The 17876-nt window shown below is 48.0% G+C and overlaps 1 protein-coding gene across 2 annotated transcripts in view; it reads left to right on the top strand.

Moving 5' to 3' along the window:
• The first annotated feature begins 854 nt into the window (after nucleotides 1–854).
• The window catches only part of GRHL1 (grainyhead like transcription factor 1), a 45876-nt gene continuing 28854 nt past the window's right edge, over nucleotides 855–17876 (top strand). Inside the window, exons 1-8 of one of the 2 annotated variants that reach the window (XM_075086838.1) lie at nucleotides 855–985; nucleotides 4649–4835; nucleotides 7838–7908; nucleotides 9410–9800; nucleotides 10551–10627; nucleotides 11435–11591; nucleotides 12105–12216; nucleotides 13173–13267. In XM_075086838.1, the coding sequence (XP_074942939.1) occupies nucleotides 966–985; nucleotides 4649–4835; nucleotides 7838–7908; nucleotides 9410–9800; nucleotides 10551–10627; nucleotides 11435–11591; nucleotides 12105–12216; nucleotides 13173–13267 (1110 nt within the window). In that variant the 5' untranslated portion in view covers nucleotides 855–965. Of the gene's footprint in view, nucleotides 986–1482; nucleotides 1606–4648; nucleotides 4836–7837; nucleotides 7909–9409; nucleotides 9801–10550; nucleotides 10628–11434; nucleotides 11592–12104; nucleotides 12217–13172; nucleotides 13268–17876 lie in introns of those variants that run through there. The other variant, XM_075086837.1, reaches the window with a different exon arrangement.

Here is a 17876-nt window from a genome sequence, read left to right as displayed (position 1 = left end):
TTTCTCAAGGAGAAACTTTAAATCAGAAAGATCTTAATTCATGTGCTCCACTTTGGTTATATCCAATGCATTTGTAATGTTGCTGCTGCTGTTAAGCCAGAGGACTTAGATGCGTTTCCAGCAGAAAAATCTATCATAAACCTTTCTCTCCAAATCACGGTTCATCCATGAAGCACGTAATGATGCTAGGATCCACTGTACATGGTGCAGGTGGCACAGTGCTCGTGCAAAATAACGTGCCTTACACCATTTTTAGACTTTCCTAAAACTGCGTTTAGTGCAGGAAAAAGGAAGAAGGTTACATGGGAGAGGGAGAAAGGAAACCCATTTTATTTTTTAGTACAAAAACCAGCCCAGGGTAATTCCTGAGTCCCCTGCCGTGAATCCCGGCCCAGGCCCGGGGTCCGGTGAGGCGACACCCCGGGCAGCCCGCACCTACCGCGGCCGGGAGAAGAGGGCTTGGCGGGAGGAGAGGCAAGACGGAAAGGAAAAACGTTTTTTTTTTTCCTCAGGAAAGCGGGGTTTGACAGCGGGGTGCGCTGATGGGGTGAGGGGGGCTTCCCCCCGCAGCTTCCCTTGCTTGCACCGTCCCCGGCATTGTTAGGAAGGGGCCGCGGCCGGTATCACCCGCCACCCGGCCCGGTTCGTCGCGGCCCCGGTAGCCGCCTCAGCGCTGCTGCCGCCGCCACCCGCCGTCCCCCGCGGAGCCCTGCACCGGCACCGCCCCGCCCCCGCGCCCGACCGCCCAATGGGGGCGCGGCCACTCCGCCCCGCCGTCCGCGGGCAGCCAATGGGGAGCGTCGCGCGGCGCCCGTCCACCTGCGGCTGCGAGAGCCACCTGAGCGGGCGAGAAAAGCCGACAAAACCCGTCGGTGCGGCGGGCTGCGCGCTGCTCTCTCCGCTCGCCCCCGCCTCGCCCTCCCGACCCGCCGGGCCAGTTCTGCCGCCCGCTGTCTCCGCCAGACATGACACAAGACTACGACAAGTGAGTGAGCCGGGCGGGTAAGGGGGGGAGGGGGGGGAGAACCGGGTCCGGTCCGACCGGTGCTGCCGCCCCTTCGGGGGGCTGCAGCGAGAAGGAACCCGCTGCCCGCTCTCTTGTGGGGCCAGGCCGGGGGGGAGCCGGCTCTCCCTGGGGGCCCGCCCCCCTCCATCTTCGCGGCGGAGCAACCGGAGGCTGCGGCGGGGCGGTGCGAAATGGTGGGGGGGTGGGGGGAGTCTATGAGCCCCCAGGGCGGGGGGGGGCGCAATGGGGCGACCCCGGCAGCCACCCCGCCCCGTGAGGCGAGCGGCGAGGCAGGGCCGGCTTTGAAACCCGACACCGGCAGCGAGGCGTGGGTCAGGACCGCCGCCATCCGCCCCCCGCCCCGCCGCGCCTTAAATGCGGGAGGCGGCGGCGAGTGGGGCCGCGCTGTCGGAAGGAGCGGGCGCTGCCGCGGCGCCGGGCTGCCCCTCTCCGGGGGGCTGAGGGAGGCGGGCGGAGCCGCAGCGCCGGGCTGTCCCGTCCCACCCCCCAGCCGGAGCCCCCCGCCGCAGCCCGGCGGCGGGAGCGGCCTCCATGGACTTCTACGAGGCGCACCCCTCCGGCAAGGTGGATTTCGGCAGGTAAGGGGGGCGGCGGGCCCGCCTGGCCGGGGGCTGGCGGTGAGCTTGGCTGCGGCTGCCTCGCGCTGCGCCAAAACCGGCGTTAAAAGAGCTAAAACTGAGCTTAAAGCCTGCTTTCTATGACCTCGTGGTGTCGAATGCCGAGACGTCGTCTTCAGGCGGATCCCGTGCTGTGTTTCACGGCTTCAGTTTACGTGCGCACTTGTCACCGCGTCCGTCGGGAGACGGTGGCCGCGGACGCTGTACGGTAGTGGAAAACGGGGTAACTCTGAGGTGATTTGAAGAGCCGATTATAAAATTACTGCGTTTTGAATTACCAGTGACTCAAATGCACTCATTTCCGAGGGAAAGCACAGGATTTTTACCAAAAGGGATTTTTTTATTATTCCTCTTTCTAGAAAGAGGGCTAACGCAGCAGCTGACTACCTTCACCCTGTGATTAAGATTTTTCATATGGTTTTTTACCTCCAGTGGCGCTTAATAGACGAGGCCATAGTAATTTAGGTGCACGAGCTTCGCTTTCCTGGCACGTAGAAGCCGGCGAAAGAAATCCTCTGCTGCCTCAGCACTGAGGCGTGTCTGTGCCCAGAGCAGGTGTAAAGCACGGCGCGGCTGAGGATCTTCTCAGGTCTCAAGCTCAGCTGCGCGGTGAGGGAGGGAGAGGGTGGGTTTTGGATCCGTGAAGTAAAAGTAGGATTGGTTTCTGTGATGTGAACGTTGCAAGCTGTGGGATGCTCACAGACAGAGGGTTACTTGGTTTTTGTAATATGCCTCTGCTTCCACTTTGGTCATGTAGAAAATAAAAATCAGAAATTATTAAAGCTGCAGTAGGAAGCTTATTGCCAGCCTTTGCTGGACGTATCTACAGCTTTGTGAGCCGACCCATGTGCCAGTAATCTTGAAACCTGAAACTTAGGAAATATAAATGTTTGCTGTCTCTTATTAATATGTTCTCATTTTCCTGAAAGAAGCTGTGGTTTTGCTAAGGGATTGAGTTACTGCCAAACCCTGCACTTCGCTTGATAATTCTGCAGAATAATTCTTTTTATGCTGCTTTTGGGGTAGGGGTAGGTTACCTGCAGGGCAATAGGCATTTTATTTAGGTGTTGCAATGACAAAGAAATCTCACAAAAATATGTAGTGTTTGCTACATTTCTGGTTAGTGGCTGTTTTAGTTCTCAGTGTTTTTGGTTCTCTCTTTCCATGTGAGCATTGTGTTGCTGAAGGGAAGCAGCTTAGTGGTCTTGTGAGTCCCAGCAAGGCTGTCTTAGCCCTTCAGCTTGGCAGAGATGGATCAAGTGAACTGCACCCAGCTGCCTTTTTTTTTTATGAAGTAACTCTAACTGAAGGATCTACCCATTTGTGATTGATATTTTAGGTTTCTTTTGTCACATTGTATAAGAATAGGAGCATGCACCATGTCCCTGAAGAAAATTCTGCTTTATCTTCTCCTGTACAGTCTTGATAGAAAGTGGGTGTCCTCGATACCATTTTGGTGCCTGTGTCGGTGTGTACACAAATATGTACAAAGACCTAAAGGGCTCGGTGCAAGAGCTTGTCTCTGTTGTTGTTGTTTGCTTTTTTCCAACGATACAATACTACTTTATAGCCACAAAGTGCTCTTACAAGTCCTGGAAACTCCCACTCGCTTTAAGTGTCTTCAGCTCAGCCAAGCTGTCCCACTGAAGTTCAGCGAGAGACTCCTTGTGTAACTGATAAAGGATCGAACGCGTAATTTGCAAAGTGCTTTGCAATCTTTTTGGTAGAAGGTGGTGATAAATGTAGGATACTGTTAAGCTGATTATAGTGATTAGAGTATTTCACAACTTTGTTTCACAACTTCTTGTAGTATATTTCAATCTCTGAATGCGTCTGGGTAAATAGATGAAAAGAATGCTTATCTACTAGGGAAGGGGTGTGATGGTGGTGAACTCGTTTTTGTGGGGTTTGGGGTGGTGGTTTTTGTTTTGTTGGTGGGTTGGTTTGTGTTTTTTTAAAATATTTCTTTATTTTAAACTATTACCAATTCATCCAAAAATGCCGAGTTTGGGATTATTTAAGAAAATAAAAAAGCCTCCCTCCTCTCCCTGCCAATCTGCAGTAAACTAATGTTACGCAGACACTGGAAAGAAAGCTGTTTGAACTGGTTTAAAACTCAGTTCCAAACATTAGCTTGAGCTGACTTGAAAGATGAAGCGCGTATTTTAGCAATAGAATCAAAGTACATTGCCTGAGCTGGTAGGACAGCATTTTCTACAGGTGTCCCACTTTCACCTGTGGGCAGAAGGTCCATGTCGTCTGCTTCCCAGCAATCTCAAAATGTTCAGAGTAAAAGTAATTCTTCTTGAATGCTACAACATAAAGGGCAAAACTTCAGGTTTATTCTCTTTTTTCCCAGTCATCTGTTGAGAGTGGTTCAAACTAGTGTCACAGATTATTTCAACAGTAACCAGGCAGTAAGTCTTTAGGCTTCCCTTGTTAGAAAAATTAACTGCCAAATTGAGTTGAGGTCCCTTTGACCAATTTCCATGTGTAGTCTATAACTAATCAGCAGCTTCTAGGTGGTGTTTTCAGGTATGATCTGAGAGGGAAGATGCCTTCTGAAAGCTCTGGGGGAAAGAGATGTTTAATTAATTCATATTTCCTAGTCCCACATGGGGACTGGAGCAGGTTACGGCTCGACAGAATTATGTAGGATGTGCTAGAGGTTGTGTAGGTGGTAGGCCAGTAAGTGCCTGTAAACTTCTTTCTGGGTTGGATTCAGAGTGTGAGCGGGTCAGTGGTGCTCTTAAACAGCCTTGTGATTTTATATAGGCTGGTGTAATCCAACTGAATTTGGTCAATTTAATCCTGATTTACACTAAGTGTGAGTGAGATGAGAATTAGGTTTCTGAGCTTTTTGTGTTGACTAATCCTTGCAGTGCACTGAATCAGAATGTGAACCCTGTGAAACTGGGGCAGCTAATTTTGAAGAACTTCAGGAATGTTTTTCATGTGTGCTAACAGGTGGCTTTTTCTTTCTTCTTTTTTTTTATGATTGAAGTAAAAGACCTGTGTTGGTTCTTCAGAATGACTCTCTCTACTCTCAGAGACGTCCTTATACCAGTGAAGATGAGGCCTGGAAAACCTTTCTTGAAAATCCCCTTACAGCAGCTACCAAAGCTATGATGAGCATCAATGGTGATGAAGACAGCGCAGCTGCCCTTGGACTGCTGTATGATTACTACAAGGTAGATTGGTGTGGGTATGCTCTGGCAGCCAGCAGAGCTCTTGTTCCACCTCTGGAAAAGGTGTCATTTGCTAGAGGGTTTTACAGAAGCTATGAATAGATCATGAAGACTTTAAACTATGTGGGCTTTAAATGAAAGAAATTCCATCTACCTTTTTCTAAAAATTGGTTTATTTTTAGCTTAGTAAAATAAGATCCCCGGATCTTAATGTAATGGGTCAAAAGCTTCAGTTGCACTTTGCCTCTCGACGTCAGGTTCTGCAGGAGATAATGCATTATAGAAATAGTCGTGACGAATGAGACTTTGGGATCGTTTCTGAGCATAAATACACACAGAGAAAGAAACTTCTCTCCTTTTGCTCACGTGATCCCTATTCTGTGGGACCATTGGCTTTTGCTGGGGCTTTAATGTGCTACCTTAGTCTCAGCTGATATGAAGCTGTAACTACAGTTTTTTGTGGTGTGTGGGGTAGAAGTGGCCACCTGAAAGAGTTGCTGTCTGCATCCCTTTAACCTTCATTGAGCTTCAGCTGCTGTGATCTGTTAATCCTTTGGCAAGCCTGGTTGTCTTCTCCAGTGTTCATGGTTTTCCCAGAGACATGTGCCTTCCTAGATGCTCACAGGTGGATTGAACACAGTGAAACAGATAACCTTCTTGTTTGTGTGGAATACGTTTTGCTGAGCTTTCTTTACTTAATACTGGAAGTTATCACCAGTCCATGTCCAAGTCAGTGGAGACCAGCAGGCATTTCCAGGCAGGGAGGCGTCCTGCTTGTGTTAGATGGCTGCATTACGGTGGCCTGGCTCACTGGGTGGAGATGCCTGTTTCTTCTTTGCTGAGCATGCAGGGGGGCCAGGAGGCTGACTTGGCTCATGTGCCTGACACTTTGGCTAGTGTCTTTTAACAGTAGTGAGTGCAATTGCCAGCCTCAGTATTTTTCTCAAGCATGAGGAGAGGCTGCCTGGTGCATGCAAAATTCTTGCCTGTCCTTTTAAGAGTTGAACATGTCTGAGGTATCAAAATATTCTTGTAATGCTTAACATGGAGATTAGGACTACATACACACACAGAACAAAATGCCACAAACTCACTGATGTGGATGTTATTCAGCTAGTTTTGTGAGAAAACTGGCTTTCTGCTTTGTGCTTGCACTTGCTATGCTCTTAGAAGAAAAAACCTAACACTTTTACCAGAATGATTTTAATCCACAAAATCAATTTTGATTTCTAAACTTGTAGATTACAAAGAGAACATTGATGTTGATCCTTCACGCTTGGCAAAGCAGAAGGGATTTGCTGTACATTAATATCTAATTCGGGGTTTCCTCTTGTATCAGTGGGTATACAGAAAAATCAGTGGAAGAACAGGTATGCTGCACACTTGTGTGATGCAAAATGGTTAGAAGTTGAAAGATTTACTGAGGCCTGTTATGAAGTAATGCTAGAGGGAAGATGTCTAGGCATTTCTGATACACCACCTCTGCAATATTAAAGGCAGCCGATGAGATCACCTTCATATTACCAAAAAAAAAGGCCAACAAACCCCAAAAAAACAAACCAAAAAGAAAAAAAAGAATTGGAGTTTTCTTCCATTTGACTAATAGGCTACCCTGATAGGTCAACTGTGGTTAATAAGGCCTTACAGGAAACAAATTTTTGATCAAAACCTAGAGTTTAGGAGTGTTGGGCTTGAAGCCAAACACAGGTTGGAAGATCCTTTTTTTCAGTAACCATCATTGGTTGCCTAGCAGTCTCCGGCTAGAGGTTCTCCAAACTTTGCTGGTTACCGTGGAAAAAACACAATAATTCTGGTGTTACTGGAATTTCCAGGTTATGCGGAAGAGCCAGTACTTAGGTTTTAATCAAGGGCTGTTTAGAGAAGTATGCCATTAGTCTTCTAGTTAGCAGTAAAGTGGTGGTTCCCGCTGGCAAAAACAGACAGTATCTGAGCAGGCTTCAGTGAAGGAAAGTGGTAGGAGTTTACTTATCCTTACACTGCGAAGTGTTTGCTTTGTTCATTCAGGAGGTGCGTTGAGGGTGACAAAGGCCCTGGGCACAATGTGTGTGTTCAGAGGAGCTTGTGTGGACTTGCTGGGCAGTTGAGGGGACATGAACACCACGGGCTTGTGCCAGCAGTGGTGAGAGCCGTTTGGGGCGCTGGCTATGTGCTCTGGTGAACCGAGCTGCCATAGGTGGAAGAGTTTATCGTCTTCTGTGTGCCTTGGCCTTCCAGCATAGCCAGGAAAATGGTGTGCGTCTGTGTGTGGACAAGGTGGCTTGTGTGATTGGTGTTGTGGTGTGTGGTATTTTCAGGGCAAATCCTGTCCATGGCATAAAATATGAGGAGCGGTATTGAGCTGTCTTAAATCCAGAGCACTGGTGGTTACCTTTCCTTTATAAAAGATTTAATACAGTTTGATCCAGTGTATTGTACATGGCCATACACAGAAATGAGCTGTTGCATCCCAATACACATCTTGACCCTCATCCTCCCTCAATCGTGTGGTGTCTGAGGAGAAAGGAAAGCATTGAGGGGTCTTTGAGGAGGTGGCCTAGAGAGCACATGTTCATGGGGAAGGAGCTGCGGAGTAGCATCCTTTGACAAGCCTTGAGCTCATCCAGCAAACCTCTGCCAGCCTGCAGAAGAGAAACTCTGCACTGTCAGGGTAAACCCTAGGGTCTCTCCTCCTGGTCCTGCTCACCCTGGTGCTGGTGCTCCAGCCAGGGATGGCCAGTTTTCTGTGCCAGTTTTCCCACTGCCTGGTGCTGGTAGGAGCGCAGGGCTGGCACAGCTGGCTGGGTCAACTACACAAGGATCTGTGGGGCATCAACTGGGGCGGGCCTGGCATCCCAAAGCTGTGCGAACATTAGTCAAGCTCGAATGCTAATAATGACTTGTATCAGAGAGCAATGCTTTCTTAATTTGACCAAATGGCTGTGTTTTGAGGAGCTAATTTTTTTTTGTATGGGGGGAAGAATGCAGTTGTGTGTTGTATTTCCTAGGTTCCAAGGGAGAGGAGATCTTCGACAGCTAAACCAGAGGTAGAACATCCTGACCAAGACCATAGCAAAAGGTATTAGTTGTCATTATTGTATGTTTGTTTATCCTTCCCTCCTAGACCACCAAAGCTGCTGAAGGAAAGTAACTTGCTACAATGCAGTGTTGTGCTGGAAGAGAGAAATTGCTTTTACTCTGTGCCCCAAGTTCCTGTGCTGCCTCAGGAACAGGATGGGGGTTGGACTGTGATGGGGAGAGCTGAGGCCCAAACTGCTTCTCATCACCATCCATCTGCTTTCTGTGTACTGGTGTCATAGAGGCTGCAAAAGCTGTTCTTAACACTAGGCACAGCCTGGTAGCACAGGCACCCTTTCCCAAGGCTGTGGAGGTGACTGGTGACCCTTTTATTTTTGCATGTGTTTGCCTCAGTTGCTCACTGCTGATTTTATTCTCAGGCACCAGCAGCATTGCTTCTTTGCATGGGCTGACAGGGAAGGACTTCGAAGTACTTGTGACTTAGTTTTGGTTTTGTATTGTTTGTAGACTTCTGTATTCTCTGGAACTCCTTTCTTTCTTCCTCTTCCTGCCCTCCCTCTCTTGTGCCTCCCAAGCAGAAGAAGATACTGATTAAGTAAATATTACGAATGTGAGGTTCATTCAAGCCAGGCTTCCACTCCTACCATCTTCTTCCTTTGGACAGACTAGAATCCGTTAAGGACTTGAGGTGAGGTTTTGTGGTCTGGCTGAGCCAATTGAACGACTCGTTGAGAAGAGCAGTCTGGTTCCCAGCCAGGTGTTCCCACTGCTCCCCTCATACCAGCTCTGGTCTTCCACTGACCCATAACCTAGCAGGAAAAAAAAAGTGGCAAGTTTTCTGCCAGTGGAACAAGCCGAACTGGCTCACCAAGGGGATAGGGGAGTGTCAGAATGGTGCAAAGGAGAGGGCAGGATCACGTTGTGGGGAGGGAGAAAGGGAGGGCAGGCTGACTTAGTGGCTACTAGCTATGAGGTCAGCTCAGCCACAGATCTTAGTGTCGTCCTGGCAGAAATGAGCGTGGTGGGGTGGAGAGTATGAAGTTATGCAAACCACTCCAGGGAGTCTCGGTGTGGATTTTCTTGGGGGTTTGTGCATGAAAGGAGGGGTGTAATTTCCCTATTAGTGCTTCCCGGGTGGTGTGCAGTCCTAGGGCAGAGGAGCAGCAACCTTGCTCTCAGTCCTCCTCCAGCCGCCAAAGAGCAGTTTCATGGAGCCTGTGTGTGCTGATGCATGGTGGGAAGGGCCTCAAAGGGCTTAGTTTTGGACCGCTGTTTTCCAAGCAGTGAGAAGCTGGGCTGTGAACCTTCACCCTTTGCTCCAGGGTAATTCATCTCCCAGGTGGGGTTGTTAGCAGTGGGTGAGGTTTCTTTTTCGAATGAGTTTCGCAGCTTTTCAGGTTAGGATTGAGCTGTTCTGCACAAGCAGGAGAGTTGGTATCAGCGGTCCTTGTCCAAAAGGCTGAGAAGTATTTCTGCCTCTGTTTAATGAGAAAATGAGCTGTGTAATTTATACATGATTTATTTTTCTTTGTTCTTTAAAGGAACAGCATCCCGAATGTGACAGAACAGTCACTCATTTCTGCTGGAGAAAACAGAGTCCAGGTTCTGAAAAATGTGCCTTTCAATATTGTCCTTCCACACACGCCCCAGATGGGCATGGACAAGAGAGGCCACCTTACAACCCCTGACACAACAGTCACCGTTTCAATTGCCACGATGCCCACCCATTCCATCAAAACGGAGACTCAGCCCCATGGCTTTGCAGTGGGCATCCCACCAAGTGTCTATCACCCTGAGCCCCCCGAGCGGGTGGTGGTCTTCGACAGGAACCTCAATCCCGACCAGTTCAGTTCCAACACCCAGCCTCAAAACTCCCAGAGGCGAACACCAGACTCCACCTTCTCGGAGACTTTCAAGGAAGGCGTGCAAGAGGTACCAAGGGAGGCAGGAGCAGAGTGTGTGTGCGCGTGTCTTGATCTGAATGGAGAGATCCAGTTCCATCTTAATTGTTCTTGTTATGTGAGACAGAAGTCTGTCCAGTGATTTAGGAATAGAAGACTTTCTCAGAAAGGTGCATAAGTATAACTTAGTAAATAAAACCTTCACAACATGAAATCATTATCAAAAGCATTATCTTTGGCTTGCGGAGTGTGGAAATAGATATCTCTGTCCCCAGCACTGGGCCAGGTTTTGCAGAGTTCAGTGCTCTGCAGTGCCTTTGCAGGTACCGAAGTGAAGTGTCTATATCTGTAAGCTTCCTCACTGCCAGTTTCGAGGTGTGGTATGTGTCAGTGGAAAACAGTTGGTTTATTAAGGGGTCTTGAGTGAGAATTAAACCGGATGAAAATCCATGGGTTTTGTTTTATGGTACCAACTGAAAACAGAAGCATAACTGTTTTGATTTTTAAGCCAGACCTCAAGGAACTGTGTAGCTATGCCCTTGCTTTAAAATGTTGCCCTGAGCTGACTTAGAAGGTTTGTGTGATGTTGTGCTTAGTTGATACCCAAAAGTTTTGGATTAAAACCCTGCTCAAGGGTCCTATTTGTACAGACCAAAAACCAGTTATCTGATGATCAGTTCGCCTGTCAGAAGTTCTGTGGTAAAGAGTATCTGTTTAATCTTGACTTTTCTTGTTGCTGCTATGTTAATTGTTGTATTGCTTTGTTTTGTGTCTACCTCAGGTTTTCTTTCCTACTGAACTGAATCTCCGGATGGCCAACATGAATTCAGAAGACTATGTGTTTGACAGCATTTCTGGGTAATGCTGTAAGCCCCCGGCTTGCCTATACCTTCCTCTTCTCTTACAGATGGCTTGTCCACGAGCAAGCAATACCACTCACTCCCTTTTGTGTGAGTCTCTCATGCACTGGGGCCGCTGTGGATCTCAAAACCACAACAGTGCCTGCTCATTTGAATTTCACAGTTGAAAATCCTACCTGTATCCTTAAGGAAAACTGTATGCAGGGTTGGAAATAACACCCTGTTTCAGTCGATGTCCTTGTACCAACTCCCTGACCCATGGGCAGATGCAGTGCTGTCTGTCAACTCTGCGGTTGTCTTGTAGCTGGCTTCCAGCTGCGTCCCTCTCCCTGACCTGCTTGCCTTGCTCTGTCCCTGTTGGAAATCTACAGCAGAAATAGGAAGCATGAAACTCATCTGAACTCCAAGGGAGGGGAATAAACTAGTTGTTTGGTTAGCTGCAGTTGACCGAGAGGGAAGAGGAAAGGACCATGGCCACTGAATGGCTTATTAGCTTGTGTATTTAATTGCCGATAGATACTTTTCTGTTCCATGAGAGCAGCTTGCTGCTCTCAGCCTGAATAGGGAGCTTCCAGTCTTGCCTGCTGCTGTGTCTTGGGATTTAGCTTGCCAAGAATTCCTCTTAAATGTTCATTCATGAAGGAATTGGTTGAAAAAGGGGCTCATCCTGTTTTCCAACTTCCTTGCCTGTTGATGGCTTAGTGAGTCAACTAACAACTTTGGAATTTCTCCAAATTAAATGTGGAACATTTAATCGGCTTTCCAGGAAAATGCCTTAGCAATCACTGCCCTCTTTGCTCTGTAGGAATAACTTCGAATACACTCTGGAAGCCTCCAAGTCCCTCCGACAGAAGCCTGGGGACAGCACAATGACTTACCTGAATAAAGGTCAATTCTACCCGATCACACTGAAAGAAGTGAGCAGCAGTGAAGGAATCCATCACCCTATCAGTAAAGTCCGAGTGAGTGGCAGCTCTTGTGGGCTCTTGGGAAAGAGGGTGTGTACAATGGTAGCCTTAAACTCTCCCAAAGTGCAGTAATCTAAACCAGAGCATCAGTACTAAGGCCAGCTTACCCACTGTCTTACGTCAGTGTTCGTTCCTTTGCTGTCCACCTACTGCCAGACCAACCCATCCTGGCTCAGTCTGTTAAGAAGTGGTGTCAGCACTTGTGTAAAGGTGATGCAACACCTGGAATAAGATCCTTGAACTCTAGTTAGGAGAGCAATTCTGCTCATCTCTGTGACCCAGAAAGCACTGCTGTCTGCCTTCCTGTTTGGCAGTGTGTGCCAGGTATACTGCGATGCGTCAGGTTGGAAAGCCTAAAGCAGAAAATCTGATACCAAGGAGAATTTCCAAAACAAATGTACTCTATGGCCTTTCCTCTTCCATGTGTTTGCATGGGTTGTTTTTTTTTTGGTTGATTGGGGTTTTTGGGGTTTGTTTTGATTTTTAATCTTACCCCCCTCCTTTCAGAGTGTCATCATGGTTGTGTTTGCTGAAGACAAAACAAGAGAAGATCAGCTCAGGCACTGGAAATACTGGCACTCAAGACAGCACACGGCCAAACAAAGATGCATTGACATAGGTGAGGAACATTTTCATTGCTGATGTCAAACTCCAAACCTAATTCCTTGGCAAGGTTTGGCTTTCTGCTAAAGGTTTGTTATTTTAAGGAATCTTTGGATCACGCCCTCTGCTATTACAAAGCTTTGCTGAAAGCCTGGAGAGAGCTTTAGATTGCTTGGAGTTAATGCTGTAGTTTTTAGGGCTCCCTACAAGGCTGAATTTTGGAGAATTTTGGTTGGTGAGCAGTCTGAGTTTAGGGTTTTGCATTGGGAGATCTAACATCCCTCTCCAAACTACAGTTGTTTTGGCATATTCTGGTACTTGTAGCTAAATGGCTAAATACAGTGTTTCTTCAAAGGGCAAGATCCTCGTAGAAATACCTTGATACTAATGATCCTCTTTCCCACAGCTTCACTCATAACTAACTGGTCTTCAGTACACACAAAAAAAGAAAACACTGCAAATTTCCACTTGCCTCCAGACGAGGCTGGGGCTGGCTGGCTTCCAGCCTTCTCTGGCTGAAGACTGGCTTGTACTCCTAGTCCCTTCCTTCTGTGAATAAAAGCAGGGATTAATCACTTGGCACTTAAAGCAGACGCGCATGCAAATCTTAGTTTGTTATTGAAGGAGTTTTATTGAGAGCTTATGCCCTTGCTGTACAGGGTAGAGTTTCCTGCACATAGCAGGCTATGGCGCAGGATGTGGGATATTTGGGATGTCTGCTTCTCTCGCTGGAGTTTCTAGTTTGGAATTTCTGCCGAGTACTGTCTTCTTCCTTCATACCCTTTGTTGTATTTTGGTTTTGTATGAGAACCATTTCCAGCCTTTTTAATGATCCATTCTTAAATACAATTCAGCTTCCCTTGCCCTCAAGGGGTTGCTGAGGAGTTGCAGTTTCTGGCTGCCTTGTGTGTGATTAAGGACTGTAGATGGTATTGACTCTTCCTCTCCCTCATGCATCCTTCTTTCTAACAGCTGACTACAAGGAGAGCTTCAACACCATCAGTAACATTGAGGAGATTGCATACAATGCCATATCCTTCACTTGGGACATCAATGAGGAAGCAAAGGTATGTGACCACAATTATATTTCCTGTCCTTTTAGCAGATTTGGGGGCTGGGGGAGGGGAAGGGTGTGTGGCCTACCTGGTGATTAGCATGTAACAAGTTTGTTTACGCTCTTACATTAGGCAAAACCTTCTGGCTATTTCTTAAGAGGGTTTGCATGTGCAACTGTGGAGAGCTTTGCAATTGCTTTGAGATTCTTGGCAGAACTGCCTACCTGACAGACAAGTACTGACAAAAGGAAGTGCAGAGCGTTTCTAGAGCAGATGAAGTGGTGCTGGAGGTGCGATGGAGCCCAGCTGGGCTTGGCAGGGAGCACAGCCTCTTGGAGGACCCCTGCAGGAGGCAGGGGGCAGCTTCTGAGGGAGTTAAGGCTGTGGCAATGGGCTTGCCTTTAGCAGAAGAGGGAGAAGGTGCTGCCATTGAGCTCCCAAAGCATATGTTGCAGAAACCATGGATCCCAACACCCAGTGACCTATTTCAGGTTACAGCAGTCTCCTGGTGAACTCTGGTTTGATCTTTTTTTAGAACTGTGGGCACTACAGTAGATGTGTAAGTATGGGCAGCTTCCCTAGCCCACGCATCTTCTGGGTGCCAGGACAGCAGGTCAGAGAGTGGAGTCCCCTCTGTTCCAAAGGTATTTCCCACTGGTTTGTTGCTGGAACCGAAGTGCAGGAGTTTTCTTTGGAGAGTTTCATTACATCCTAGATTTTCATTAAAATTGGGAATGGTTTCCTTCAGTTCTTGGAAGCTGGCTGTTCCCTTGCTAGTACATCATGTGGTAGTCATCAGTGTCTTGGGGAGAACCACTGGTAGCTGCAGAGTGCCATGGGTAGGGAGAGCCCTAGCTTGGGCAGGTAGGAGCTCTCAGTAGAGAATTCAAAGGTCCTCTGGAGCTGTGTGCGCCACTGTGCTCTCTGCAGGAGGCACAAGGGATGGTGTCCTGCACAGAACTCACTGTCACCATGAGCTTTGCTCTGTGCAGCACAAAAGCTTTGGACAAAAGGGTGTGAGGGGTTTTGTGGGGCCTGCTTGTTGGGTTTCAGCTCCAGGGGAGAAGTTTGGGATGTGTGGCAGGCAGCAGCGAGGAGCTGTGTGTGCTGCTGCTGAGGAAGTTCTGCCTTGCAGCATGTGTGACATTACTTTTGAGGCTGGTGTTGTGCGCCAGCTTCCCCGCTCATCAGGTTTGGCTTCAGTTGGGTTGAGAGGGATGCTAGGGAGGGCCTTACCTGCTGGAGGATGCTAAAAGGCTGATGTGACTTCTGAAGCATGAAGCACTTCTGTGTGTGAACAAACAGATGAAGCTTCAGAAGGCTGTGAAAAGGAGGCACTAAGTATTCCCAAAACAGTGTCCTGCTGCCATAGCCAGTCTAATGTTGTCCCACTCAAGGAACTCTGGTAATCTGTGTCTGTGAGGTACTTGAGGGCTTAGGATTTGCACGCAGGGATGGATAATGCAGACAGAGCAATGGTTTCAGGTCCCTAGGGAGTTTACAGCTCGGCAGCTGCCTCTCTGCTGGCTGAGCCATCACTACAGCAGTAGGGTGGCTGCCCCAAGGCTTGCCATCCCTTCCCACCAGGTGACAGAGCCCAGCGCTATGAAGCAAGTGGTTATTGCCCAGGTGCCCTACAAACCTCTGAATGAGTAGTTTCAGTAGTGAAATTGCCAATAGCAGCTTGAAAAGGTCTAAGGACCCTTAAGGTGGTATTTCAGCTCAGAGCTGAACTTCATGGGATGAGGTGGTGCAGGGAGGTGTGACCCTGACTGGTTTTGCAGCTATATAGGAAAATTTACCTCCAGATTCACAGTCTTAGTGTGTGAGATCCATATACTTTGAGTATTGATTTGTATGAACCTGCAGAGTTGATGCTAACAGTGCAACCCTGGCTCCTGGGATCAGAATTGTATTAAGACAAAAATACTCTGGACTTCAGTGTTCAAAGAATTGGCATTTTTAGCAAATGCTCTGTGTGTTTAAGTGGCTGTTTAACTTTCTTTTTCTCCCCTGAGTGAATGCGTTTTGTCAATGGTTGGATTTCTCACCAGTAGAGCTGCAGTTCTTTCTCAACTCCTATGATTTTATCAGGAGATGCCTGAGCCAATTTCAACAATTTTAATTGCATGCTTCATTTACCTTGCATACTCTCTCTTTTATATTTTTTTCCCCCTCCCTTCTCCCCTGCCCCATAGTAGTCTTGAAGTATATGAAGAGAGCAGGCAATAGAGAGCTGAGTTTCTGATGCTGCAGAAAGTCCTCCACAGTAATAAATAGTGTCTTCTGTTTAACAACAGCAGCGGTGTTGCATAGATGATATGTTTAACCAGCTAGCAAGCCTTGATTATTAGAAACTTGCTTCCTGACTTCTTGAGCCCTGGAGTTACCTGGACCAGAGCCAAATGATTTTTCTGGGGTTGCTGCTGCTTCCATTTCCCTCCTGCTCTTGCTCCCAGTTTGCTGTGGGAATGTCCTGTGCAGCAGTGTCAAACAGGAGGTGATGAGGCTCTGCATGTGGGGTTTCTGATGAAATTACTTATTTAAGCACCCAGGGTGCTGGGTGTGTCTAGGTTTAAGGGGGAAATAGCATATTATCATGAGAAGTTTCCCATAGCAGCTGTGGGACCAGGTACTTGCCCTTCTTGTGCTAACCCTCATCGTGGGGATGTACAGGAATATCAGACATCTACCACTTTGTCGATGCAGGTGGGTGTCACCTGCATGAGAGAGTGCTTTGCCAGTCCCCTTGGGGCACTTCTGGGATTCTGTAATGTACAGCTTTCTGGTGAAAAAACACAATATAAGTCATGTGCTCACTCTGTAGCAAGGGAAATGTGTGAATTTTGCAGCTGCTGAGTTGGGGGTTGGAAAGGATGTTTGAGATACCCTCAGCAACCAGTATTTCCCAGTTGTGTTATGCTGGGGCAACTCCAGGGCTTTGAATGCCAGATGCAGCAGGCAGTTCTGGGTTTGCACAGATGAAGTTGTCACACAGCTGGCTGCATTGGTGTGCTGTTTGAGAGCCCATGTGTGTAGAAACTAGGAGTATTTCATGCATCACATAGACTTCCCAGTCTGGGACCAGTGTCCATAGGTTTCAGAAGCAAATGCTGTGTGCTTCTTTCTGGCAGCTCCTTTCTGCCCTCTTCTGTTGCTTTGGGACATCACAGGAGCTCCTAGAAGTGGCTGCTTTATAAAAGTGGTAGGTTAAGTATTCTGACCTTTGCAAGAGTGTGTTCAAGCTGGAAAAGGGCCCGGGATCCAACACTCCCTTGCTCTGAGACAATGAAGGGAGCCAAGGGTGGGGAGGAAGGCCAGGCTTCGAGAGAGAAAGACTTACTGCCCTGAAGTGGTGTACCTGAGATTGGAAGGAAAGGGAGGGCAGGGTTGTAAAGATTGACAGGAGACACTGCACTGTGGTGATTAAGGTGGGCTTCCAGGTGCCTGTGTTAGAGGTGAGGACTGACCCCACCACCTGGCAGATTAGGGGAAGGGAAGAATTGGATGAGGGGGCAATCACACTTTGTGAGAAGAAAGGTGGAGGTGGTGAACTGGGAAATTAGTTGATGAACTGGTGAGTTGTTAAATAGGGTATTTGGGAAAGCCAGAGCAGCTACTCAGCCAGGAGTCATCCTGGTTGGGTGGAAGCATGGTCTGATGAGTCTGACAAAGATGTGTAGTTTATACTCACTGCATGCAGCAGGTAATGCTGGACTTACCCTGAGGCTGGTGGAGACTTCAAACAGTTTTCCACCCTGTCCCGGATGTCTGCTGTGTTGGGCAGACAGCTGAGGTGGGGTTCTCCTGCAAAGAAGCTTTCAGATGTCTAAACAAAAGCTTGTCATGTTTCACTTCCATGACTTCATTAGGGGGACGGGGTGTCTAGAGCTGGGATGCAGCTTTCTCTGGAGGTTCCTGTTCCCCTTGTTGACTGAACAGGCTTGGCTGTCTTTAAAATCAGGATTTTAAAGGTAGAGAAGAAGAATCCTGTCCTTGCAGCCCTTTTTGTGTCTTTGACCTCTGTATGTCAATCAGCAGAAGTATTTTTAGGCTCAGGTCGTGAGTGTTTGAGGCTGGGAACTCTCTTCCCAGGTCTGTACAGCATGCCCAGTTCTCTTGGTAGGTACCCATTAGAGGTCTTTTAATGAAAATTGCCACTACGTGCATAGTTAAGTGCATGTTTCTTTCGAGTGTTTCCTGCTACTCTTTGTAATGCTGGCCATTTTCCTGATACCTCTGTTGTGTTACCCGTTAGGCTGTGAAGCAAATTCTCTGTCCCTTAACTCTGGCCTGGGGACATGGCCTGCTCTCAGGTCAGTCGCCGTTGAACAATCTGGTCAGATCAGTTTCTCCAGGGTTAACTGGCTTTGCTGGATCCCGCTTTGCTCAAATCCCATCTGAGCTCCTGCCCTATGGAGCAGGAGGGCTGGGACCTCATGTCTGAACAGGGTGAGTTGTTGTCTGCATGGTGATCGCAAGAGCCTCCTTGCCTCATACAATCCCAACAGTGCAAGGACCCTGCTGTTGTGCTGGAGCACCCCTTACACACTCACGAACAGGTCACTTTTGAAATGTAGCATTGCTTCCAGCGGCTCCCAGAGAAGGGCCTCTCCATGGA

Source organism: Phalacrocorax aristotelis, chromosome 3, assembly GCF_949628215.1.
Source record: "Phalacrocorax aristotelis chromosome 3, bGulAri2.1, whole genome shotgun sequence".
NCBI lineage: Eukaryota > Metazoa > Chordata > Aves > Suliformes > Phalacrocoracidae > Phalacrocorax > Phalacrocorax aristotelis.
Note: the sequence above shows the minus strand (reverse complement) of the source record. Positions and strands in the feature narration are given on the sequence as shown.